This window comes from Corythoichthys intestinalis, chromosome 3 (assembly GCF_030265065.1).
Source record: "Corythoichthys intestinalis isolate RoL2023-P3 chromosome 3, ASM3026506v1, whole genome shotgun sequence".
Lineage (NCBI taxonomy): Eukaryota > Metazoa > Chordata > Actinopteri > Syngnathiformes > Syngnathidae > Corythoichthys > Corythoichthys intestinalis.
Window position 1 is genome coordinate 63957145 of NC_080397.1, and position 24606 is coordinate 63981750.

Sequence of the window (24606 nt, forward strand, 5' to 3'; positions counted from 1 at the left end):
GCTGACGTCACATGTGTAGAGGAAGAAGCAATTAAAAAAAAAAAAAAACCTTACTGCAGCCGACAGCCTACTACACTGACGTTGCTAAAAACTACGCCCGCATGATGCTAGTGTGGTAGCAGGTAGTGTCCGATGCGACTCATAGATATCGCATGCATTTAGAACTAGATTCGAAATGACAGACTCGGCCGCGTCTGGGCAGCGTTGGTAAACAGCCGCCATCTTTAAGCAGTAGACTTCTCAGCGCTAATGAATATAATGTTACTGTCCGTCGCTCACGTAACCTTAGCGCTTCGGAGGGCTAGGTTTCTATTGATTATGACCACCGTCGATGCGTGGCTAACGTGTCTTACATGCAGGCTTTATTTAATCTGTCAAAACACAGCGCTGTAGAGTGATGAGGGTGTAAAATTAAAACATAATAAAGCTAACTGTCAGTTTTAGCTCAGTAGTCATTGCTGAATAAAACACCAAGTAGCACTGGTCTCTTATGTGCTCCAATACAGGAGGTATCATACATTTATTTTGAACACTGCAAAAACTCAAAATCCTATCAGTACTTACAGTTTAGACTAACTTAAAACTTAACTAGAACTCAAAAATAGCTTGACACAAACGGAAATTCAATTGAAACACTTGGGAAAAACACATAGCTTTCAAGTGATGTGGGTTTATAAAGCGTAATTACATTTTTAGGTAAGAAATATGTTTTTCTTTTTAATAAGATCTAGAAGTTTTTTTGAGTGAAAGCAGTGAATTTTTTTTGTCTAGTCACATCTGAGATGCAATTGTTGGCTGTTTTCAACCATGTCCATCGAGAATGAAGACATTGATTGACTGAAAATGGTTCAATATTGGATTAAATGTCGTTTAGTATATTTATAATTGCTCTTTACCTAAATAAAAATGTTTTATCCGATTACTCGTTTAATCGATAGAATTTTCAGTCGATTACTCGATTACTAAAATATTCCATAGCTGCAGCCCTACAATATTTACAAAACGGGCAAGCCTCAAGCTAGCTGTAGCAACCTGCCTTCAAGCTGCTGCGGGGTCCTACCATCAGTCAGTAACGGCCACAGTTGCCTGCTAAAAATCCCTTTTTTTTTTTTTTTAATTGTTTTTTTGTGTGTTCATTGGCCGATATTTTTTGTTCATCGACTGATGTTGGAAAAAAGTCCCATATATCGACGTGATATATCAGCCAGCCGATATATCGGTCGACCTCCAGTGATGATCACTCTTTATAGACTTTTAAAAGTTGAAGCAACATTACATATTCTCCCATACCAAAATAAGAAAGGAAATCTTACCATGTGTTTCAAAACGAGCAATCCTGGAGCAAACCCTTGCTTGAAGGATATCGTGAGTGTGGGAACGGGAGCACAGTACTTCACATGAGCGACACAACTAAACACTGCTACGTAACTAAAGTTACAATAAGAAAATATCATACATTGTGAACATATTATAGAAACTATCGCATTGTCGTCTCGTCAGGTCGCAGTCACCTAGGACACGTTTTTAGCTCATCATCGTCATGAAATATTTTCGTTATCACCATCGTTGACAAAATGTTGTCACGTTCTAGGATGATGTGGGCGGCAGGCACAGTAGCAGCCATGTCATCCATCACCTTCCCGGCCATCTCGGCCTTGGTTTCACACAGCGCCGCCCCGGATCAACAAGGTCTCTGTGCTGGGTTGGGTGGGGCGGGGCGGGGGACGCTTTTTGTGTTTTTGTGTATAACACTTTCAATATGTTTAGGTGTGGTCCAGGGCATGATCACAGGCATCCGAGGCCTATGTAATGGTTTGGGCCCGGCTCTGTATGGATTCATTTTCTTCCTCTTCAATGTGGAGCTCAGCGACGACCAGACCGCAGAAGGACGAGACACGCAACACATTAAGGTTACATGCACATCTCAATATACTTCAAAACAAAATGACAAATGCATAAACAAACATATTAGCCCCAACAAAAACATACCTCATAAAGCAAAAGTCCGCTAGCGTAAATGCTATAAAATGCTAACTTTTTTTTTTTTTTTTTTTTTACAATGCTCTTAACAAATCGTTCACATTTTCCCACAAAAAACTGCTCAATATACTTCTGTCAGGGAAGTTCACTTTTGAACGCCGAGACAGGTATCAACAAATAGCTCAAATGAGAGAAAAGAATCAGACTCAGCCAAGGATTGCCTGCTTCGAAGACTTTATAGATAAGCAAGATATATACACTCACCGGCCACTTTATTAGGTATACCTGTCCAACTGCTCGTTAACACTTAATTTCTCATCAGCCAATCACATGGCGGCAACTCAGTGCATTTATCAATCAATCAATCAATCAGTCAATCAAATTTATTTATATAGCCCTTTACAAAAACCCGAAAGGCCCTCAAAGTGCTTTACAACAAAACATGGCTCAAGATAAATAAAAGGCAGGAAAATATTATACAATGACATTTCAAAAATAAAGTAAAACAAAGAGCGCATCACAATAAAAGTCCAGCAAGTAAAACAATAAAACCGATAAAATCGAAAAACATTAAAAAAAAAGTCCTTAAGCTAATAAAACCAGGCTATCCTAATCTTTGTAAAAGGCGAGTCTAAAAAGGTGCGTTTTTAGCTGAGACTTAAAAAGACCTACATCCGTGGTGGTGCGGATTTCGGAGGGAAGGCTGTTCCACAGCCTGGGGGCAGCAACCGCAAAGGATCGGTCTCCCCACTGTTTAAGTTTTGACCTCGGAACATCTAAAAAAAGCTGGCCGGTCGAGCGAAGAGTTCTGCCAGAGTTACGAAAAGTTAAAATTTCCGATAGATAAGATGGAGCCTGGCCATAAATAAAATTAAAAACAAACAGTAAAAGTTTGAAATCAATTCTAAAATGGACTGGAAGCCAGTGGAGTGATGATAGCACGGGGGTAATATGCTCACGTCTAGGTGTACCTGTTAAAAATCGAGCAGCAGCATTTTGAACAAGTTGCAGCCGAGAAATCGAGGACTTGGGTAGGCCAACATAAAGTGCATTGCAGTAGTCCAGCCTTGAACTTATAAAAGCGTGAATTGCTTTTTCAAGGTCGTGGCGACTAAGAAAAGGCTTCACTTTGGCTAAGAGACGGAGCTGGAAAAAACTTGCTCTTACAACAGAACTAATCTGCTTTTCAAAGTTAAGCCTGCTATCGAATATCACTCCGAGATTTTTAACGTGCGTCTTAAAAATGTCAGCCGGAGCACCAGAGTTGGGCTCAAGGGCTTTCATCATGGAAGGTGTGCCAAAAGTAATCAATTCAGTTTTGCTCTCGTTAAGGTGTAGAAAGTTTTGTGCAAGCCACTGCTTCACATCAGATATGCACTCCATCAATTTAGCAAGAGCAGTTTTTTTGTTAGGTCTCAGGGGCAGATAAAGCTGCATGTCGACATGGTTTAAGACAATCTCCTGCAGTTCAAACCGAGCATCAGTATGGGGAAGAAAGGTGATTTGAGTGACTTTGAACGTGGCATGGTTGTTGGTGCCAGAAGGGCTGGTCTTAGTATTTCAGAAACTGCTGATCTACTGGGATGTTCACGCACAACCATCTCTAGGGTTTACAGAGAATGGTCCGAAAAAGAAAAAATATCCAGTGAGGCAGTTCTGTAGGCGGAAATGCCTTGTTGATGCCAGAGGTCAGAGGACAATGGCCAGACTGGTTCGAGCTGATAGAAAGGCAACAATGACTCAAATAACCACCCGTTACAACCAAGTTAGGCAGAAGAGCATCTCTGAACGCACAATACGTTGAACTTTGAGGCTTTCAGCTAAGGACAGGAAACTGAGGCTACAATTTTCACAAGCTCATCGAAATTGGACAATAGAAGATTGGAAAAACGTTGATGAGTCTCGATTTCTGCTGCGACATTCGGATGGTAGGGTCAGAATTTGGCGTCAACATGAAAGCATGGATCCATCCTGCCTTGTATCAACGGTTCAGGCTGGTGGTGGTGTGTGGGGAATATTTTCTTGGCACGCTTTGGGCCGCTTGGTACCATTTGAGCATCATTGGAACGGCACAGCCTACCTGAGTATTGTTGCTGACCATGTCCATCCCTTTATGACCACAATGTACCCAACTTCTGATGGCTACTTTCAGCAGGATAATGCGCCATATCAATCATCTCAGACTGGTTTCTTGAAAATGACAGTGAGTTCACTGTACTCAAATGGCCTCCACAGTCACCAGATCTCAATCCAATAGAGCAACTTTGGGATGTGGTGGAACGGGAGATTCGCAGCCGACAAATCTGCACCAACTGTGTGATGTCATCATGTCAATATGGACCAAACTCTCTGAAGAATGCTTCCAGCGCCTTGTTGAATCTATGCCACGAAGAATTGAGGCAGTTCTGAGGGCAAAAGGGGGTCCAACCCGTTACTAGCATGGTGTACCTAATAAAGTGGCCGGTGAGCGTATATATCAAGGGTACAATGATGTGATCCAGACAAGCCTGTGACCACGTAGAAGTACAAGGTGATAATACAAGTCAAGGGTTTATATAATGAAGAAAGGGCGTTGCTTCCTCTGAAACGATACTTTCTACGAAAAAAGTGAAAGTTATTACTGCCCAACTCTGGTGATTTTCCACAGAAAAACATCCTTAGCCTGACCTTGGAAATTAGCTGTAGCTGGTACAAGAGGGAGTCAAATCAGAGAAGGCAGTCGACAGAAACCCATTGTATTATGTTCAAAGAAATACATGTGCAGCACACGAACCTGCATGGATACAGTCTCACAAATGAATATAGTTTCACAGCAGTTATGTGATTTATTAGCATGAATAAAATATTCTTTCACAACTTCTAAAAAAAAAAAATGACGACTGCATAAACATATTAGCCCCAACAGAACATACCTTATAAAGCAAAACTCTGCTAGCTTAAATGCTATAAAATGCCAACTTTTTGTTTTTACAGTGCTCTCAACAAATTGTTCAAACACATTTTCCCATAAAAAAATGCTAAATGTACTTCTAAACAAAATGACGAATGCATAAACAAAGCATATTTGCACAAACAAAAACTACCCTATAATGCAACAGTCCGCTAGCATAAATGCTATAAAATGCAAATTTAAAGAAAATATACAGTACTGTGCAGACGTTTTAGGCAGGACACCTGTGGGCAGGACACCTGCCTAAAACTTTTGCACAGTACTGTATATTTTTTGTCACAAACAAAAACATACCTAATTAAGCAAACGTCTGCTAGCATAAATGCTACAAAATGCAATTTTTTTTTTTTTTTTTTTTTTTATACAATGCTCTCAAAAAGTTCATTTTCCCTCAAAAACTGCTAACTATATTTCTGAACAAAATCACGAATGCATAAACATATTAGCCCCAACAAAAACATGTTATAGAGCAAAAGTCAGCTAGCTTAAATGCTATGAAATGCTAACTTTTTTTCTTTTTTTGCACAGTTCACATTTTCCTCCCAAAAACGGCTAAATATACTTCTAACCAAAATGATGAATCCATAAACAAACATTTTAGCCCAAAATAAAACATACCTTATGTTGGTTTTAACAGGGAGCAGCTGGACTCAGCAATGCTAGACGAGTTATGGCATATTCCCTGTTGCCACTAGAGGGCAGTGTATCCACCCAAATCAGTAAAACTAAATGCAACACATTCAAAACAAACCATTTAAACGCCTGTTTACAAAGAGGCAGAAGTGCGAAGACCAAGATGCATGACGCTTCATGCTGCGTTTAACCGACTAGTAAAATATGAAAGTTGAATAAATGAGAAGGCGGTTAAACGACTAGTCGCGTACATCCCTTGGACGTACACACAGAGGGCGCAGACGTAATGCAAAAAAGTTATTTACTTAATGGAAGAAGCACAGGTATACGGAGCCCCCCCGGGTGCCAGGATAGAAAAAATAAAAAATCATAGCTAATCTGTACCCACAGTTTACTAATCTGTGCCCACAGTTTGCTAATCTGTACCCACAGTTTAGCAATGACCCGGAAACAGTAGTAACCAATGTTTGGCGGGGACTCCGAGTCCAAACGCCGAGGGACCGACCGAGCAACCATCTGCACCATTTGTCCTCGGCGAACAAAGGGGTTTTAAAAGGTTGCACGTTTTCTTTGGTAGGCGTCTTTCAGGTGTCATCAATCAATATGGCATGTTGTGTTTGCACATTTTCTGTGCTGCTGTCGTGTCCGTGCGTGCTTAATTCAAGTCGTGTTAGTTTGCCAGTTAACTATTTTTAGTAGCCGCATTAGCGGCTACTAACACACAACATGCCATATTGATTGATGACACCTGAAAATGTTGACGGCTACCAAAGCAAATGTGCAGTAGTTACCTTTTAAAACCCCTTTGTTCGCCGAGGGCAAAAGGTGCAAGTGCTTGCTCGGTCGGTCCCTCGGCGTTTGGAGTCCCCGCCAAACATTGGTGACTACAGTTTCCGGATCATTGCTAAACTGTGGGTACAGATTAGCTATGATTTTTTTATTTGATCTACCCTGGCACCCGGGGGGCTCCGTACAGGTAACAGAAAAGCAATCTGAAAACATTTGTGCCTTGGCAGAAGTCGACCGTTCCCGGACCCCCTTTCCTGTTCGGCGCCTGCACGGTGGTCTTCGCGCTCATCGTGGCCGCGTTCATCGTCGAGCGTCCGCCCGCCGCCGCCGCCATCAAGACGTGCTCGGTCAGGAAGTCGAGCGGCGTCGGCGGCACGCCCGCCGCCGCGTCCTGTGCACGCACTCAAGATAGCGGAGCCCAGGCCACCCCCGCCAGCGACGCCGAGGATATCGAGCCGCTGTTACAGGACAGCAGCATGTGATTGTCACGACACTAAACATATCGGAGAGGTCCAAGCATCGCTGTAAGCATGGCGATCGCCACGTCCTGTTTCCTTGGAAACGCCACTTGACTATTGATGAATTTTAATTTGAAAGAACTCATTGGAGCAATTTCCTGTTCCATTGGCATGTTTTTTAGCCAAATACACTTGTTGTGATGTCATCAAATGTTTTTGTCCTTTTATTAAACTGTTACTAAAACTGAAAGATGTACTGTGATTGCAAATGTGCCCTGACATTACCTGTTGGTGATTGTTTCTTGTCTACAAAATGTGCACGATATTTGACAGCCAAACCATTTGTCTTTGTCCCATCATGATCCTGAAATTTGGCAACCACTCCAATGTTTTACCGTACCCTGACATTAGGTATTAGTGAGGAGCCAAAAATTTGACTAGCGTTACTTCAAAATAATACAGGGAGTCCCCGGGTTACGACATGCAGTGGTCTGAAAAGGTATCTGAACCTTTTGGAATTTCTCACATTTCTGCATAAAAATCTCCATCAAATGTGATCTGTGTCAAAATCACACAGATGACAAAAGTGTCTGCTTTAACTAAAACCACCCAAACATTTATAGGTTTTCAGATTTTAATGAGGATAGTATGAAAACAACGACAGAAGGGGGAAGAATAAGTGAACTATCATATTTAATATTTTGTGGCCCACCTTTTGGCTGCAATAACTTCAACCAGACGCTTCCTGTAGCTGCAGATCAGTCTGGCACATCGATCAGGACTCATCTTGGCCCATTCTTTACAAAACTGCAGTAGTTCAGTCAGATCCCTGGGATGTCTGGCGGCAATCACCGTCTTCAGGTTATGCCATGGCATCTCAGTTGGGTTTGAAGGAATCTGACCCTTTAGCCAGACTGACCGTCGGACCCGTGCTTGCGCAGCTCCAGTGACCCTGGCCGGCGAGACCCCGACAACCCAGCCGAGAGGTCAATCTCTGCGCGTTCAGTCGTAACCAATTGTACTGACTTCATTTTGAATGCTGGAAAAAGGCTTCGAAGCACAAGTTGACAATTTATTCAGGTCGACAGCGATCATACAGCACAGAGGGACCGTGGCGAGGATTCAGAGTCACCATATCACAAGTAAACAAAAGGTTCCCGAGAAAAAATGACAACGATTAAACATTGTCTTTTTGAAGGCTCTCGCGGGGCAGGCTGTGGGCAGGAAGAAGGGTGTGTTTGGGCGTTGTTTAGGATTATTGTCTGTTTGTGGATTGGACAGAAGGATTCGGGAGTTATTTTGTGAGGGCAACGAGGGTTGTGAATTTTGCCACCTCAGCATCAAAGGGGCTCTTGGAGTCAGTCGTGTTATCAGTTGGATATCGGGCGCTCTCCGGTGTTCCTTGAGTTGGGAAAGGGCATCCAGCCATTTGTTCTGGACTGTCCGGGATAACTGATTGCGGGAGTTGGTGGTGCAGATGTGGGCTTGTCAGCGTCAATCTTGCTCAGTCAGTTGCATGACGCACACATTGGGCTTCCTCGATAAGAAGGCGTCATGTATCTCTTATGCCCTATATTCTGCTTGTTTTCCTTAAACTATGAGATAAGAGCTATTTATTTTATATTAGGTGTGTTAGCGTAATAGTCAAACAGTAATTACGAGAAACAATACTATTCCCTGATTAATTATATTAAATGTGTTAGAATAATGCACAGTTAGACGGTGACTATGAGAAAAGATGCTATCTCTTTCACTATTACAGCTCTAAAATGTGTTACTTCGAGAAATCAGTTTTTGTTTTTTGTTTTTTCCCATTGAATAGGATTTTTATTTTTCAAAACATATTAGCAAATTGGAACATAAACGTTTGAATGTATACTATTAGCACTCATTTACAAACAACATTTTCAGCAGCAAACTGAAAATCACATTGTGGATTGAGGTTTGTCTTTCAATAAATTCGAAATAGAACAAATTCCTGAAGCCATTTCATCTACAATATCCATTAAAAAAAAAAAGATGTATAATTGTTTTGGTGGGATGACATGACCAAACACAATCTTGCTAGTAATTTTGCTTCCTGGTGGGCCGGGTTAGAGCATACAGGAAATAGTCACTTTGGTGGTAGAGTAGGGCACGTCATCTGGAGAGAGGGGGGAAAAAAAACACGTGTCAGTCGAATTATATTAATTAGAAGCGAAATATATTTATTGAGGAATTTGAAAGTTGACTTTTAGTTTGAGTAGTAACTAAATGCTACTTCAGAATGAAATTTGATTTAAGACAAAAGTGGACAGCCTAAACAAGTCAACGTCAGATTGGCAAATAAAAGTAAACCGTCAAAGTAAAACTCATCAACTTTCATTACATTGGATGCCATTTTACCAGTTTTGCATGACAATTTATGCCCACTGTGTCAGTTCCTAAGCAATTTTTGCAGGCCATGCACGTCCATGCCATTGACGGCTTTGCACGTCCAAATTTCCCATTCATTTTCAATGGCAGAAAAATGTTGTAATGGTAAGTGTATGGTCAAAAATCACAACCACACGTTTTTCTGCCATTCAAAATGAATGGGAAATCTGGACGTGCATGGCCTGCAAAAAATGCCATATGCCAAAAGTATTTTTGCCATATGCCAAAAGTATTTTTGCCATATACCAAATAAAAGCGATATGTCAAACAAATGCCATATGCCAAAAACCATTTTGCCATATACCCCAAAACGTGTGCTATGTCCTAAAAAAATTGTGCCATATACAAAAAAAAAAAAAACTGACATATTCCAAAAGTCATTTTGTCATTTGCCCCAAAAAAGCAATATACTGACAAAAATGCCATTTGCCAAAAGCCATTTTGCCGTTTACAAAAAACTACCATATGCCAAAAGCTATTTTGCCATATACCCCAAAAAATGCCATAAGCCAAAAGCCTTTTTGCCACATACAAAAAACTACCATTTGCCAAAAGCTAATTTGCCATATACCAAAACAAGAAAATTCCATGTGCTAAAAAAATGCCATATACAAAAAATGAACATATGCCAAAAATGCCATCGACCCCAAAAAAATGCCATATGCCAAAAGCCATTTTGCCATTTGCCCCAAAAAGCCATATACTCACAAAAAATGCCATTTGCCGAAAGCCATTTTGCCATACATTCAAAATATGTCATGTCCAAAAAATTTGTCATATAAAAAAAATGCCATATGCCAAAAGCCATTTTGCCATATACCAAAGAAACTACCATATGCCAAAAGCTAATTTACCATATACAAAAACAAAATGCCATATGCCAAAAAATGCCATGTACCAAAAAAAAAAAGCCAAATGCCATTTGCCCAAAAAAGCCATATACTAACAAAAAATGCTATTTCTTGAAAGCCATTTTAACATATACCCAAAATATGCCATGTCGAAAAATGTCATTAAAACAATTCCATATGCCAAAAGCCATTTTGCCATTAAAAAAAAACTACCATATGCCAAAAGCCATTTTGCCATATACGAAATAATGTCATATGCCAAAAGCTATTTTTCCATATACCCCAAAAAATACCATATGCCAAAAGCCATTTTGCCATTTAAAAAAAACTACCATATGCCAAAAGCCATTTTGCCATTTAAAAAAAAATACCATATGCCAAAAGCCATTTTGCCATATACGAAATAATGTCATATGCCAAAAGCTATTTTGCCATATACCCCAAAAAATACCATATGCCAAAAGCCATTTTGCCATATACAAAAAACTACCATACGTATGCAAAAGCGAATTTGCCATATACCCAAATAACAAAATGCCATGTCAAAAGAATGCCATATGACAGAAGCCATTTTACCATATACCCCCCAAAAAATGCCATTTTGGCATATACAAAAAAAAATGCCATATGCCAAAACCATTTTGCAATATGTCAAATACCACTTTTCGTTCTCCCTGTCTCTCCATCTTTCAGCGCTATTGACAGTGCTAGATGTCCAATCCTTTCTTCTAATTTTAAGTTACTTGCGGGTCACTTTCTATACATTTTGGACATTCTGAGGTCACTTCCTGTGCGTTTTGGATCATTTCCTGTTAATGTTAGGGCATTTCCAGGTCACTTCCTCTTCATTGGTCGTGGAGCGCCGTCAATGGCAGCCAGTGAATTAACTTCAAAATAAAATTCAAATCAATGACACTTCAATTCAGATATCATTCCGAGTGACCGTCTGACCTCTGTCCTTCAGCATGCTGACATAAGCGTCCATGAACTCTTTCTCTCGGCTGTCTTTCATCTGCTCCTCTTCTTCGCCGCTGCTGTCCTCTTCAACTTCCTGTCTTCTCGTTCTCCAATTCCTTTTCTTCTTTTTTTTGTCGCTGGTCGGACGGTCATACAGGCGGATGAACCTCAATAAGCACATACACACACGCGTGTGACTTTCTGTATGATGGGTGTGTCGGAATGCTTTGTGTGTGTGTGTATATACTTGATCCTGGGGTTGCTGCAGAGTTGCGTGGGTATACAAACGAGCTCGGCGCCGCTGACGACGATCATCCTCAACGTGGCGATGTTGGTGAGGCAGTGAGGAAGATACGAAAGACGGTTCTTGTGTAAGAACAGTGTCACCAGCTCGCACAACCTAAATAAGTACTGAAATTCAAACACTTTGGCTGGGTGGCTAACACACAGAGAGGTGAGCGACCTGTCCATGTCCTGCGGCAGGTCACCGAGTCGGTTGTCGCTGAGATCGAGAAGCTGCAGAGCGCTCATCCTCAGAGTGCACACGGGGATGGACAAAAACCCGTTCTCCGCTATGTCCAGGTGGACCAAACGTTTCAGAGAGCTCAGCTGTATACAGACATTTGAAGCTAGCTTTGGTAACCTTCATAACCGTAACGCATAGCACCCACATGCTAATAGATGCAAATAATGGCACGATTAGGCGGTCGAGACCTCAAAAGGTAGCTCGGAGAGGTGACGATTTCCGCAGAGTTCCAGCCGTTCCAGGTTCTCGCACATCCCGAGTTCGGCGGGAACGCGGGACAGTCGGTTGTAGCTGACGTTCAGTTGCCGCAACTCGCCAAGTTGGCCTGTGAGAGAGGCCAATTTCAGACTGAAAGACGGGTGACGGGAAAAGGTCATCCTCACCGATGCCGGGGGGAAGCTCGCACAGTTCGTTCTTGGGGAGGTCCAAAACCCTCAGGAGGCTAAAGGATGCCAAGTAGTCCGGAAGCTTCTGGATTTTAGTGTCGCTCACGTGCCACTCGAGCAAAAATGTCTTCCACTCGAGATCCTTCGGGAAATCCTAAACAGTATGTGTTAAGGGGAAAAACATGGTGCGATTGAGTCTACGGCACTGGTATCAAGTTTTCCGATAATTACTTTTTAATAGGGCTGTCAAAATTATTGCGTTAATGGGCGGTAATTAATTTTTTTAATTAATCACGTTAAAATATTTGAGGCATTTAACGCACATGCCCCGCTCAAACAGATTAAAATGACAGCACAGTGTAATGTCCACTTGTTACTTGTGTTTTTTTGGTGTTTTGTCGCCCTCTGGTGGCACTTGGGTGCGACTGATTTTATGGGTTTCAGCACCACATGAGCATTGTGTAATTTTTTCAATGAAAATTTTTAATATTTTATTAAAACGAAAAACATTAAGAGGGGTTTTAGTATAAAATTTCAATAACTTGTACTAACATTTATCTTTTAAGAACTACAAGTCTTTTTTTTCCATGGATCGCTTTAACAGAATGTCAATGTTAATGCCAACTTGTTGTTATAATAAACAAATACAGTACTTATGCACAGTATGTTGAATGTATATATCCATCTTGTGTCTTATCTTTCCATTCCGACAATAATTTACAGAAAAATATGGCATATTTTATAGATGGTTTGAATTGCGGTTAATTACGATGAATTAATTTTCAAGCTGTAGTTAACTTTAACCGTTTGACAGCCCTACTTTTTAACTGATAACCCAATATATGTGGTTTAGGGTTAGGGTTTACATATTATGTATTATAAATGTATCATATTATTGCTAATTGTATTGTGATGTCCCACTGAATGCTTTAATAATGATAAATGTAACAAGGTTTTCCTCCGGTAGGATCCCAAGGTGTTCCCAGGCCAGCCGAGAGACATAGTCCCTCCAGCGTGTCCTGGGTCGTCCCCTTGGCCTCCCACCGGTGGGACGTGCCCAGAACACCTCTCCAGGGAGGCGTCCAGGAAGCATTCCGAACCAGATGCCCGCGAGCCACCTCAACTGACTCCTCTCAACTCAGAGAAGTAGCGGTGATATTCCCTCTCGGATGACTGAGCTTCTCACCCTATCTCTAAGGGAGAGCCCAGACACCCTGCGGAGGAAACTCATTTCGGCCGCTTGTATCCAGGATCTTGTTCTTTCGCTCGCGACCCACAGCTCAGGACCATAGGTTAGGGTAGGAACGTAGATCGACTGGTAAATCGTGAGCTTCAACTTTTAGCTCAGCTCCTTCTTCACCAATACAGACCGGTGCAGAGTCCGCGTCACTACAGACGCTGCACCGATCCACCTGTCAATCCTAAATAAAACATTCTGTGTATGATAGAAGAAAAACTTCAGCTGAAGTTCAAGTTCTGGGGCGGCCGTGGTGCAGTTGGTAGCAAGAGTTGTCCTGGGACCGAAAGGTCAGTGGCTCGAATCCTGTCTATGAATGCCCACTGTTGAAGTGCCCTTGGGTAAGGCACTGAACCCTAATTTTCCCCCAAAGGGTTGGCAGCAGCACCATTGGGGTGTGAATGTGCGTGTGAAAGGGTAAATGTGTGCCAACTAGAGAGCTTTGTGCATGGTGAAAACATGTAGATAAATGCGCTATATAAGTACGTACTCTCCATTTACCAAACTGTGCCAAAAAATGCACAATGTCAATAAAATTGAAATGAACCAAAATGTCTTTTAAATTAAATGAAAGGAATAATTCACGTTTACACTAGTTACCCCAAAGAGTAAGTAGGGGGTGTCCATAGCATTGCAGATACAAGCAAGCAATCATAGGACATATTAATGCCATGACAATTCCCAGGATACATTATGCTGGGCTTTTGCACAGATTTTTAATTGTTATGATGTGTTTCATGACTTTTCTTAGTGACTATTTCTTTCTGGTGACGTACAGTGGGGCAAATAAGTATTTAGTCAACCACTAATTGTCGAAGTTCTCCCACTTGAAAATATTAGAGAGGCCTGTAATTGTCAACATGGGGAAACCTCAACCATGAGAGACAAAATGTGGGGAAAAAAGTTCCTGGCGGCGCATTGTGTTACTGATAGTAGCCTTTGTTACTGTGGTCCCAGCTCCCCGTAGGTCATTCACTAGGTCCCCCCGTGTGGTTCTGGGATTTTTGCTCACCGTTCTTGTTATCATTTTGACGCCACAGGGTGAGATCTCGCATGGAGCCCCAGATCGAGAGAGATTATCAGTGGTCTTGTATGTCTTCCATTTTCTAATAATTGCTCCCACAGTTGATTTCTTTACACGAAGAGTTTTACCTATTCCAGATTCAGTCTTCCCAGCCTGGTGCAGGTCTACAATTTTGTCTCTGGTGTCCTTCGACAGCTCTTTGGTCTTGGCCATAGTGGAGTTTGGAGTGTGACTGACCGAGATTGTGGACAGGTGTCTTTTATACCAATAATGAGTTAAAACAGGTGCCATTAATACAGGTAACGAGCAGAGCCTTGTTAGACCTCGTTAGAAGAAGTTAGACCTCTTTGACAGCCAGAAATCTTGCTTGTTTGTAGGTGACCAAATACTTATTTTCCACTCTAATTTGGAAAGAAAATCTTTTAAAAAATCAAACAATGTGTTTTCTGTTTTCCTTATTCTGTCTCTCATGGTTGAGGTTTAGCCATGTTGACAATTACAGGCCTCTCTAATCTTTTCAAGTAGGAGAACTTGCACAATTGGTGGTTGACTAAATACTTATTTGCCCCACTGTAGTAGTTATACGTGATGAGTTTATAATTCATTATGTTTCATTTATTGCTAACTTAATTCGTTGATTATGAGTGATTAGGGTCTTTCCCTCCGTGAACAAATCCTATGAATGTTAGTAAAGAGACACTTGGAGGACATTCTATGCATAGCTGGTGAACTACGCTGTGACCAGCTCATGCACAAAGGCTGCACTTTGCACAGTTTTCAACCAACAAACATACTAGCATGGTACCCACATTTTCCAATAGTATTTGAAATGCTCTTTTCGGCCGATATTATATCTATCAGAGTATTCGATGGGGAAAATGGATTTGATATACAAGTAGGCTGTCTTTGGAGCTTGAACTCAAGGTAGCATTGTTAGCTTACCTTCCACTGCTCACCCGACAGACGGAACAACAAGGCGTCCTCGTCAGCGTCCTCGTCCCGCCTGGCCAAAACTTCCACTCGTTGACCTTCTCCCGTAACTTTCAGCTCAGCTGAAATTTCACCAGAACATTTAAGAGTGTGTTTTTGGATAAATGCGAGAAATGCACCAGAGTGTTTAGTAGGGAAATCAGAAACTGAGTAGGGACTAGTGTTCTTCCGATTGGTCATCAGCCAGTAAGGGTAAGGGGCAAGTATGAGAGATTAATATTTCAAGGCCGGGTGGTACGTCGTTCCGATGAAAGGGAATGCATGTGATTGGTCTAAAGTTAGGGACCACTAAAAGTAAGCTTTACCTCCATAATTTAGACAACGGGGCATCCGAGAATTGTCGGATCATGCCCATGAACAACGATCTCTTAGACGTATGAATGGTCGGTTGCCATTTAGGAAGCTGAATTCGCAAAAGTCAATTCTTGCATCCATTGAACTTATGGAATAATTTGGTGCACGTGTGCATCTGTGAATGTGTCTGCGTGCCACTTCCTAACGTGTCTGTGTACCTGAGTGTGTGTTTTGCAGGTAGCTGTTGAGTAGGTTGCGCTGTTGTGTGGTGAGCGTCTTGCAGTAGAGGCGATAATGCCACTGTTGTTCAATCCTGTGCAAACAAACATTGAGTTGATTGATCTTAAAATTACAATTGCGAACATCAAAAGTAAACACAAACATATCATTTTAACTTTCTCCAGGCAGAGGTGGGTAGAGTAGCCCAGAATTGGACTCAAGTAAGCAGCAAGACCGAGATCGAAAAAGTGGTATTTGGTATGTGGCAAGATTGATTTTGCCATGTGGCATTTTTTGCCATGTGACAAAATTGATTTTTCCATGTGGCATTTCTTTTGCCATGTGGCAAAATGTATTTTGACATGTGGAATTTGTTTTTTTGGTATGTGGCAAAATGGATTTTACCATCTGGCATTTTTTGGACATGTGGCATTTTTTGTGGGGGGGGGGGCATTTTTTGCCACACGGCAAACAAAACGCCACTTGGCAAAAAAATGCCACATGGCAAGAAAAAATCCACATGGCAAAATTCATTTTGCGACTTTGCAAAAAAAAATGCCATATGGCAAAAAAATGCCACATGGCAAAAAAAAAAAAAAAAAAAAAAAAAAAAAAAAAAAAAAAAAAAAGGCAAGATCTATTTTCCCACATGGCAAAAAAATGGCCACATGGCAATAAAAAAGCTGCATGGCAAAAAATAAAAAGCCACATGAAAAAATCCATTTTGCCACATGGCAATAAAAATGCAACATGACAAAAAAAATGCCACATGGCAAAATTGATTTTGCCACATTGCAAAAAAAATGGCATATAGCAATAAAAAAGCCACATGGCAAAAAAAAATGCCACATGGCAAAATCCATTTTGTCACATGGCAAAATCCATTTTAACACATGACAAAAAAATGCCACATGGCAAAATCAATTTTAACACATGGCAAGAAAAAACGCTACATGGCAAATACCACTTTTGGTTCTGGCTGTCTCTCCAAGTAAGAGTAACGTCATTTCAAAATAATATTAGTCAATTCAAAATAAAAGTAGTCATCCCAAAAATTGATTAAAGTACAAGTGAAGAAAATGTATTCGGTGAAAAGAATACTCAGGTAATTAGTAACTGCTTACAATGTCTGATTTTTCTTTTAAACAATGGTATTTTTTTTCTCAACACAACATCCTCAATATAAACTATTATAATTATACTGTACTTTAAGCTATTACATGACAACATTAGGCAAAAATAGTACACCAAAATCATCGAATCCCGACTAGAAAAATCTAGATAAATGAAACATCACCAGTTCAAAGAACACGAATGCACTCTAGTGGAGAAAATGTTTCCTACCCTTAAATTAAAATAATGATATCTCCAGTTTTCCGTGGTCTATCGGCACCAAATAAAAAGGGCAAAATCCACGCTTTTGAATAATTTTGACTCTAAATAGTTTAATTTTTACAGTGCTTTAAGAAGCCACATGACTGAACGGGCCAGTGATCCTAGGACTTCGGACTGTAAGCTTGCATGGGATCATGTGACTATTACGTCTGATTGGTATTATGGAGTCATGTGATTATTCTTGCCACTGTGCTGGCAAAAGTAAAAACAAAATCTAAAACAATAGGTAAACTAAATAGGCTAATATGACGAGCATGCTAAATTTACTCTTAGAAGTACATTTTTCTTAAACACTGGAAGTCTTGTTTTTTTGTTTTGTTTTGTTTTGTTTTGCCAAAGAAAGACCAGAAAAGGCGTCAAATTACCCAGACACCAAACTGACTACTTGGCTTTGTCAAACAATAGACCACTCAAACAAGCAATCAAGCAGGCAACCCCCCTACACACTCCTGTGGAGTCGCTTCCTAGGTGTGAAGGAGGAGTTTCACTGTGGATAGCTGCAATTAGTATCTTGAATATTTGTAAATCCAGGGCTCCCTTGGCTTTGCCAAACACGGAGGAACACGGAGATGGCCAGTTGCCGTGTTCTACAATATGATTCACATGGCAGCACTGGGTTGTATGTGTTGTATCAGGCATGCACCTGAAGGCAAGAGAGACAGGTGGAATTCTTGGTGGGTCTTGCAAAGGAATTGGCTTACTCTCATGTGGGTGCAAATAAAGTGCAGAAGGAAAAATTAAAACCACATAAAAAATGTTGTTTTTATTACACCATCCCTTGTATACTATAGTTCATTTTGTTGTCTTTTTTACATACGTTTCTCCATTGAATAAAATGCTTTTTTGTGCAAAAAATGCTTGTGTTGTGCATCATCAGCAATATGACAATTATAGCTCCATACATACAAGAAACAGTGCAACTAAATATTCAGAGAGATTGAGACAGCTGTTCTCTCTCTGCTGTAATGTCAGACAGTCCTCCGCAACAAATCCCCAGCAAAAAAAGTGCTCTGATATCTTCCCAATTTTGTCAAATCGTCCACAATTCGATCACATTAGACAACCATACTGAGCAGTTACCAAACACTAATACATAATGATCAGGAAATGAAGCTGTTGAGATAACTTTATAGTGTAAAAAAACTGTAAGAGTCAAGTGAGTTGTAGTGCTGATATGCACCATGGCGTAGAAGGGATGTACTGTATTGTATGTGGATGAGAGGTGGTGTCGTAACCTTCCCCCTCAATTCAGAGAATTCAGCTGTCTGTGCTTTGACAAAACATTGTCATTTACACCTATGAAACCATCAAACCATCCACCTGAATGAATAATGCTAAGTGACTGCTCATTTTTCAATTTTGATTGACTCGTACGATTTGACAAAATGTTCGGAAGACATCAAGACACTTTTTTTTTTTTTTTTGCTGAGGATTCAATAAGAAGTGTCCGACATGAAAACACCACAAAGGAACAACTGTCTCAATCACTCTCTGTCTGGAAAAAATAGCTACACTGTACCTTGTATAAAAACGAGGTGCAGGCAAACTGCAGCTATTGGAATATGTTAAAAGGTTGTCCGCCTGTTTGCCTGCCTGAGCGGTCCACTGTCTGACACAGCCAAGGTAGCCCTGCCCTGCAAACACTAAAGATGCTAATTGGAGCAATCCAACCCAGTGGTTTTGCGAGTGTGAATGGGAATGACTAATGAATGAGGACCTCAATGCTCACAAAACATATGCTGATTAGGGTCAGATGACCCTTCTCTGGTTACAAAAGTGATTTGTATCAACTGATCCACCCTTGGTAGTTCAAGTGTGAAAGGTTACCCAATTAAATGTAATGAAGTAAATATAACGTGTTTATCCAGTTACATGCAAATCAATGTAACAAAGAATTCGATGGTTGTGCTTATTCGTGATTGCCCCCGATCACGGCTCATTGTGGCATCCGACCTGGCAAGGGCGCTCCTCTCCTTCCTTTCCTGTTCCTTCTTCTGACGTTGCCGATGTTTCTTGACGCGAGATTCCCAAACGCCTAACAACGACGAAACGTCACAAAAACCGGATGTGCCGCACTTCATCTCGACGACGCTAAACCTGATGGTCAATAACGGGGGGAAAAACAAAGAGCGGAGGAGAACGAAGTGGGTAAGCCGGAAAAACAGGAAGAGAATATCCAAGAGTGGAAAAACAAATCGGAGATCAGGAGGGACAAAAAAAGATTCCAAACTCTTACCTCCAAAGTTTTGCTGCTCTTCAAAGTGGCACACTCACACTGTGCGTGACCGTGCCTTAGTCATCGTGCTATTTGTAGCCACGGACTGTTTGTCACCTGACACCTCCTCGCATAGTTAGCATACATGGAAACATTTGAGCTAACATGCTAACAATGACACAGCATTAAGGAGATCAGAATGAGATTAAAAATGGTAAAAACTTGAATTGCTGCTGTAAGACAGTGTTGTCCAGCTTTTTTCTCTGAGCCCCACTTTCTGAAAAATTAAAGGATACAAGGGCCAATTTGAAATGTCTTTCATTTGTTATACACGCCACTACAGTGGGGAGAACAAGTATTTGATACACAGTCAATGGGAAAACCCATTGGCAGTGTATCAAATACTTGTTCTCCCCACTGTATATATTGAACAGCACTAATATGCTGGAAGAAGGGTGTACTGACTGATCCCTGTTCTCAGTCTAGTACTGGATGATAGTTAGGGGATTGTAGTGATGACGTGCGCTCAGTGCAGTTGGAGACGCGAAGCAAACACCAGCGATTCCATTTCTCAGTTCCAATAAGTTTATTCTGGTGGCGTTTAATAAGTTAACTCAAAAGCATTTTGTCCAAATAAAAGTAACAAACCAAAAGACTCAAAACGTATTCACAAAAGAACAAACTAAATGAGTAATTTCCCTTCCTGCACGCTGCACTAAGACACAGTCAAAAACTGTTTGCCCTCCTAACTGCCAACACCTGTGACATGATTAGCTGTCATTTTAAACATACCTGGGCTGATTCGAGGTCAGTGGAAAGACGCGATTGACAGCCTCTAGTGGCGAGGAGTAAAATTACAGATAATAAGACAAATCAGGAATATGGCTCTTATAAAGGGGTTCTGGCAGTAGAGTTTTGAAATCAGGGTTCCTCCAGTTTAAGACTTTTTAAGACCTAATTAAGACCATTTTTAAACACTTAATACCCATTTAACTTATTTCTCAGAAGTGAAAATTGTGGAGGATGTAAGAATGTAGCGAATTGAACAGGCTACTCACCACCACAGCGCACAGACCAAAGGCCAAGTAGAAGCGTTCTCATTAGCATTTAGCGTAGCGAGCTTTACCTTAAACTGAGAGACAGATGGCAAAATGGATTTTGCCATGTGGCATTTTTTTTGCCATGAGCCAAAATGGATTTTGCCATGTGGCATTTTTTTTGCCATGAGGCAAAATTGATTTTGTCACATGGCATCTTTTTTTTGTCATGTGGCATTCTATTTTTCCTTGTGGCATTTTTTTACCAAGCCGCAAAATGGATTTGCCACATGGCATCTTTTTTTTTTGCCATGAGGCAAAATAGATTTTGCCATGTGGCATTTTTTTTTTCAGTGTGGCATTTTTTTTTTTTGCCAAGTGGCAAAATTGATTTTGACTGGGGCATTTTTTTTTTTGCAATGTGGCATTTTTTTTTTGCCAAGTGGCAAAATTGATATTGCCACATGGCATCTTTTTTTTGCCATGTGGCATTCTTTTTTTCCATGTGGCATTTTTTTGCCAAGCGGCAAAATGGATTTGCCACATGGCATCTTTTTTTTTGCCATGAGGCAAAATGGATTTTGCCATGTGGCATTATTTTTTGACATGAGGCAAAATAGATTTCGCCATGTGGCATTTTTTTGCCATGTGGGAAAATTGATTTTGACATGGGGCGTTTTTTGGCCATGTGGCATTTTTTTTTTACATGTGGCATTCTTTTTTGCAATGTGGCATTTTTTGCCAAGTGGCAAAATAGATTTTGCCACATGGCATCTTTTTTTTCCATGTGGCATTCCTTTTATCCATGTGGCATTTTTTTTTTTTGCCAAGTGGCAAAATGGATTTTGCCACATGGCATCTTTTTTTTTGCCATGAGGCAAAATGGATGTTGCCATGTGGCATTTTTTTTGCCATGAGACAAAATAGATTTTGCCATGTGGCATTTTTTTGCCACGTGGCAAAATGGATTTTGCCAAGTAGCATTTTTTGCCATGTGGCAATATAGATTTTGCCATCTGGCATTTTTTTGCCATGTGGCAAAATGCATTTTGCCATTAGGCATTTTTTTTTGCCATGTGGCACAACAGATTTTGTCATGTGGCTTTTTTTTTGCCATGTGGCATTTTTTTGACGTGTGGCAAAATAGATTTTGCCATGTGGCTTTTTTTTTTGCCATGGGGCAAAATGGATTTTGACGTGTGGCTTTTTTTTTTTTTTGGTATGTGGCAAAATTTATTTTGGTTTGTGGCATTTTTTGGGGGGTTATACGGCATTGTATTGGGATGTATGGCAGTTTTGCAGGCCATGCACGTCCATGCCATTGACGGCCATGCACATCCAAATTTTCCATTCATTTTAAATGGCAGGAAAACGTGTGGCTGTGATTTTTGACCAACTTAAATTTCAAAGCAAGCAGGCATCATCATGTCAAGTCATTTTTTTTAAATTGAGCATTTTCACATGAAAGCGACAAGATGTTGAACATTGAGCGATATCACACGAGTATAATTCACAAAATTAGTCACAAATAGCAGAACAAGTTAAAATATGGAAAATTAGAAAAAAAAAAAATCCGGCTCCAGAAGGTGATTTAGAAAAGCGGTGCAGCATCCAGAGCTTTGACACGCGCAGCGAAGAGCGCCACGCTTTTTTCCACGTGCGCGTTTACCTCAGTGGGGGAGGCACGTGGGTTGTCGCGCACATATTGTGCTATGCTCAGGATGCACTCCCTCTGTGCACAAACACACAAAAAAATAATTGTTTAGTCTACAGATACAGTGCTGTGGCTCTGTGGTATAGCAGTCATTCCCCGACTCAGAGGTTGTGGGTTCGATTCTTAGCCCTAATGACCTTGTCTAAGTATTTATCCATTTCTTTTAATATACTTGCCCTGTTTAGCTGCTTAGACACAAGGAAAATAAATCTGAGTTTCCTTATGATCTGAACCGTTTTAATGTATTACATGGGAGTTTGATATACTCCCATTGCGGTTGTTCATTATGTTTTATTTATTAGAAGAAAGGAGCGAACAGGAAAGGGTTATGCTATGGGGGACAGAAAGGAAGGGAGCAGACAGAAGAGGAGAGGAACAAACAAACTCATAGATTCTCAAGATAATGAACCCCATGTTGCTCCTGGTGCTCTGTCACCAGTAGGTAGATTAAGATATAGTATCAATGCATTTTGAGTGGCTTAAAGGTGGAAGGCGTTATACAAGTGTATCTCCTTTTACCATTTACAGCAGTTATGTCACTAAAATTTGACATTAAATGACAAATTGCGCTTTATTGCGCAACTTTTCAGAATGATCTAGGAACATTTATCCCACGTTAGTACTGGGGGACCAGGCCAAAAAAGAATCACTATACATATATATATATGTATTGCGCTGCCTCCTGACTAGGGCTGTCCCAAACGACTAATTTTCTCCCGATTAGTCAGCCGACTATTTTTACGATTAGTTGACTAATCTAATAATTTTAAAAAATTCTTTTTTTTTTTTTTTTTTTTTTTACTAATTTAGCAAAGAAATTTTTGTTGACGCTTATCAATTCACAAAAAACATTGGAACACTTAAATTATTTATTGAAGTACAAATAAACATGTAAATAACAATAGTAAATCACAAATAAACAATGAGTTCAAATGCTGATAGCATTAACTAGTGTAGCATCCCGATTGAAAAGATGGTCTCTTAAATTGATGGTTAACAACTTTTATTCCATCCTTGATGTAATCACACCGTAAGAGCTACGGTGCACACAAATAAAACAACACAATTAGAAATTAACAAAAACTTTTCACCTTTTTCCTTTTAAAGTTTATTTATATATCAATGAATTGCTTATATGAATTGCCTTTACCTTAATTTATTACCTTATCATTGACAATCTCTCCCTTCAGTGCAATCACTGTCTATACTGTATATATTTATGACCTTTTAACCTTATATAATTTTCTATACCATAAAATAAACCATAACATGAAATAAACCTTTCAATTAGCATTAAGAACAATACTAATAGCACTTATAGGCCCATTGTCAATGAAACATTATTATTTAGTAAGGCGACAGCACCCTCTGGTGTACAAAAAAATGAAAAAACACAAAAAAATGTACAAACTGTGTGACGGCGCTTGAGGTGTTTATTCACGGCCGATGTGAAGAGACAGGACAGAAGAGTGTACCCTCCTTTGTTTCTTTGAAAAAAGTCAATGTTTTGGACACTCTGATGCGCCTTTTTTGGCTTTGTGCCGCTTTCCCCGCTTGCATACAGAGCATCCGACATTCTGAACTTTCCACACATATAGTTTTTAACCCTTCATTAACCGTTGACGGGATGTTGTGCTCGTCGACGGATTTACGTCATCGATGACGTCGACTATGTCGACTAGTCGGGACAGCTCTACTCCTGACTGTTATTAGCTGAGATTGGCTCCAGCACCCCCGCTACCCTTGTGAGGATAAGCGGTTCAGACGATCATTGAATGAATATATATATATATATAAACTGTCCAATTTCAATTAATTTCACTTTTTACTGGTAGTTTAAACAATTCTGCAATTGCCACTTTGCAATTGTCGTAATGATCTTTCACTTACGATATTGCGGCATGCCTTTTAGCAACTTTTGGAATTAAAAACAAAACTCTTCCCGAATAGGTTGTTTTTGCACCTTGAAGGCCTCCACCCGTTTTCGTCCTGTGAAGCGGTCCAGCAGCTCGCTGGCGACACGGACGCGGGTCACGGCAGCCAGGAGGCCACGGTCCTCCGGGCTCTCAGAGTTCAACCACCTCAGCAGCGCCACCTGCAGGAGACATATGTATTTCAATTAGAGCAACGGCTTGCCTTTTGAGTACTCCAGCTAGAGTTCGTCTAGCCCAGGGGTGTCAAATGTACTGCCCGCCAGGGATTACAATCCGGGCCGCTAGTTTTATGTCAATTGAATTTGTTTCATTTTCATTCATAATTGACATACAAATCACATGCTTTAACGTTGACATTGGCGCCATAAAACAAGAGATTGTGTGATCAAGTGATCTTCTGCACTTGGTTCACTTTTATGTCTGCATTTACATTTGTTCATTCATCCCCCCCCCCCCCCAGTCAAAATGGATTGGATGTCCTGTGCTGTCAATGGCAGCCAATGACTTAAGAAGGATGTGACCTGGAAATAGGGTTGCCACCTGTCTCTTGAAATAAGGAACAATCCGAAATTGGGAATTAAATGTTGCGTTCCGTATTGAAC

General features: G+C 40.6%; 2 protein-coding genes across 4 annotated transcripts in view; one reads left to right on the forward strand and one right to left on the reverse strand.

Moving 5' to 3' along the window:
• Window positions 1-7072, forward strand: part of mfsd14bb (major facilitator superfamily domain containing 14Bb) — a 28089-nt gene extending 21017 nt beyond the window's left edge. The window contains exons 10-12 of the mRNA XM_057831717.1: window positions 1592-1689; window positions 1768-1910; window positions 6580-7072. Coding sequence (XP_057687700.1) covers window positions 1592-1689; window positions 1768-1910; window positions 6580-6834 — 496 coding nt within the window. The 3' untranslated portion in view covers window positions 6835-7072. The remainder of the gene's footprint in view (window positions 1-1591; window positions 1690-1767; window positions 1911-6579) is intronic.
• A 338-nt stretch (window positions 7073-7410) lies between these two features.
• lrrc2 (leucine rich repeat containing 2) lies at window positions 7411-19639 on the reverse strand. Of its 3 annotated transcripts, none has more exons than XM_057830861.1 (9): window positions 19341-19639; window positions 19058-19201; window positions 15709-15803; window positions 15149-15258; window positions 11943-12099; window positions 11748-11884; window positions 11281-11642; window positions 11028-11200; window positions 7411-8953 (listed from the first exon to the last, which is right to left on the reverse strand). In XM_057830861.1, exons 2-9 carry the CDS (start codon window positions 19183-19185, stop codon window positions 8904-8906), a joined length of 1212 nt encoding a protein of 403 aa, XP_057686844.1. In that variant the 5' UTR covers window positions 19186-19201; window positions 19341-19639; the 3' UTR covers window positions 7411-8903. The 3 variants fall into 3 exon arrangements, with proteins under 3 accessions (XP_057686844.1, XP_057686843.1, XP_057686845.1); XM_057830862.1 differs by having other exon boundaries at window positions 7413-8953; window positions 11281-11433; window positions 11497-11642; window positions 19058-19639; XM_057830860.1 differs by having other exon boundaries at window positions 19058-19639.
• Between the last annotated feature and the right edge of the window lie 4967 nt (window positions 19640-24606).

What these genes read in the sequence shown, in the direction of transcription:
- lrrc2 (XM_057830861.1), bottom strand. Translation starts at nt 19,185, where the DNA reads ATGAAGTGCGGCACATCCGGTTTTTGTGACGTTTCGTCGTTGTTAGGC. An exon ending in GAGAGGAGCGCCCTTGCCAG is followed by an intron (nt 15,804 to 19,057) that starts GTCGGATGCCAC and finishes TTGTTTGCACAG; the next exon opens with GATTGAACAACAGTGGCATT. An exon ending in TGCAGCAACCCCAGGATCAA is followed by an intron (nt 11,201 to 11,280) that starts GTATATACACAC and finishes GTGCTTATTGAG; the next exon opens with GTTCATCCGCCTGTATGACC.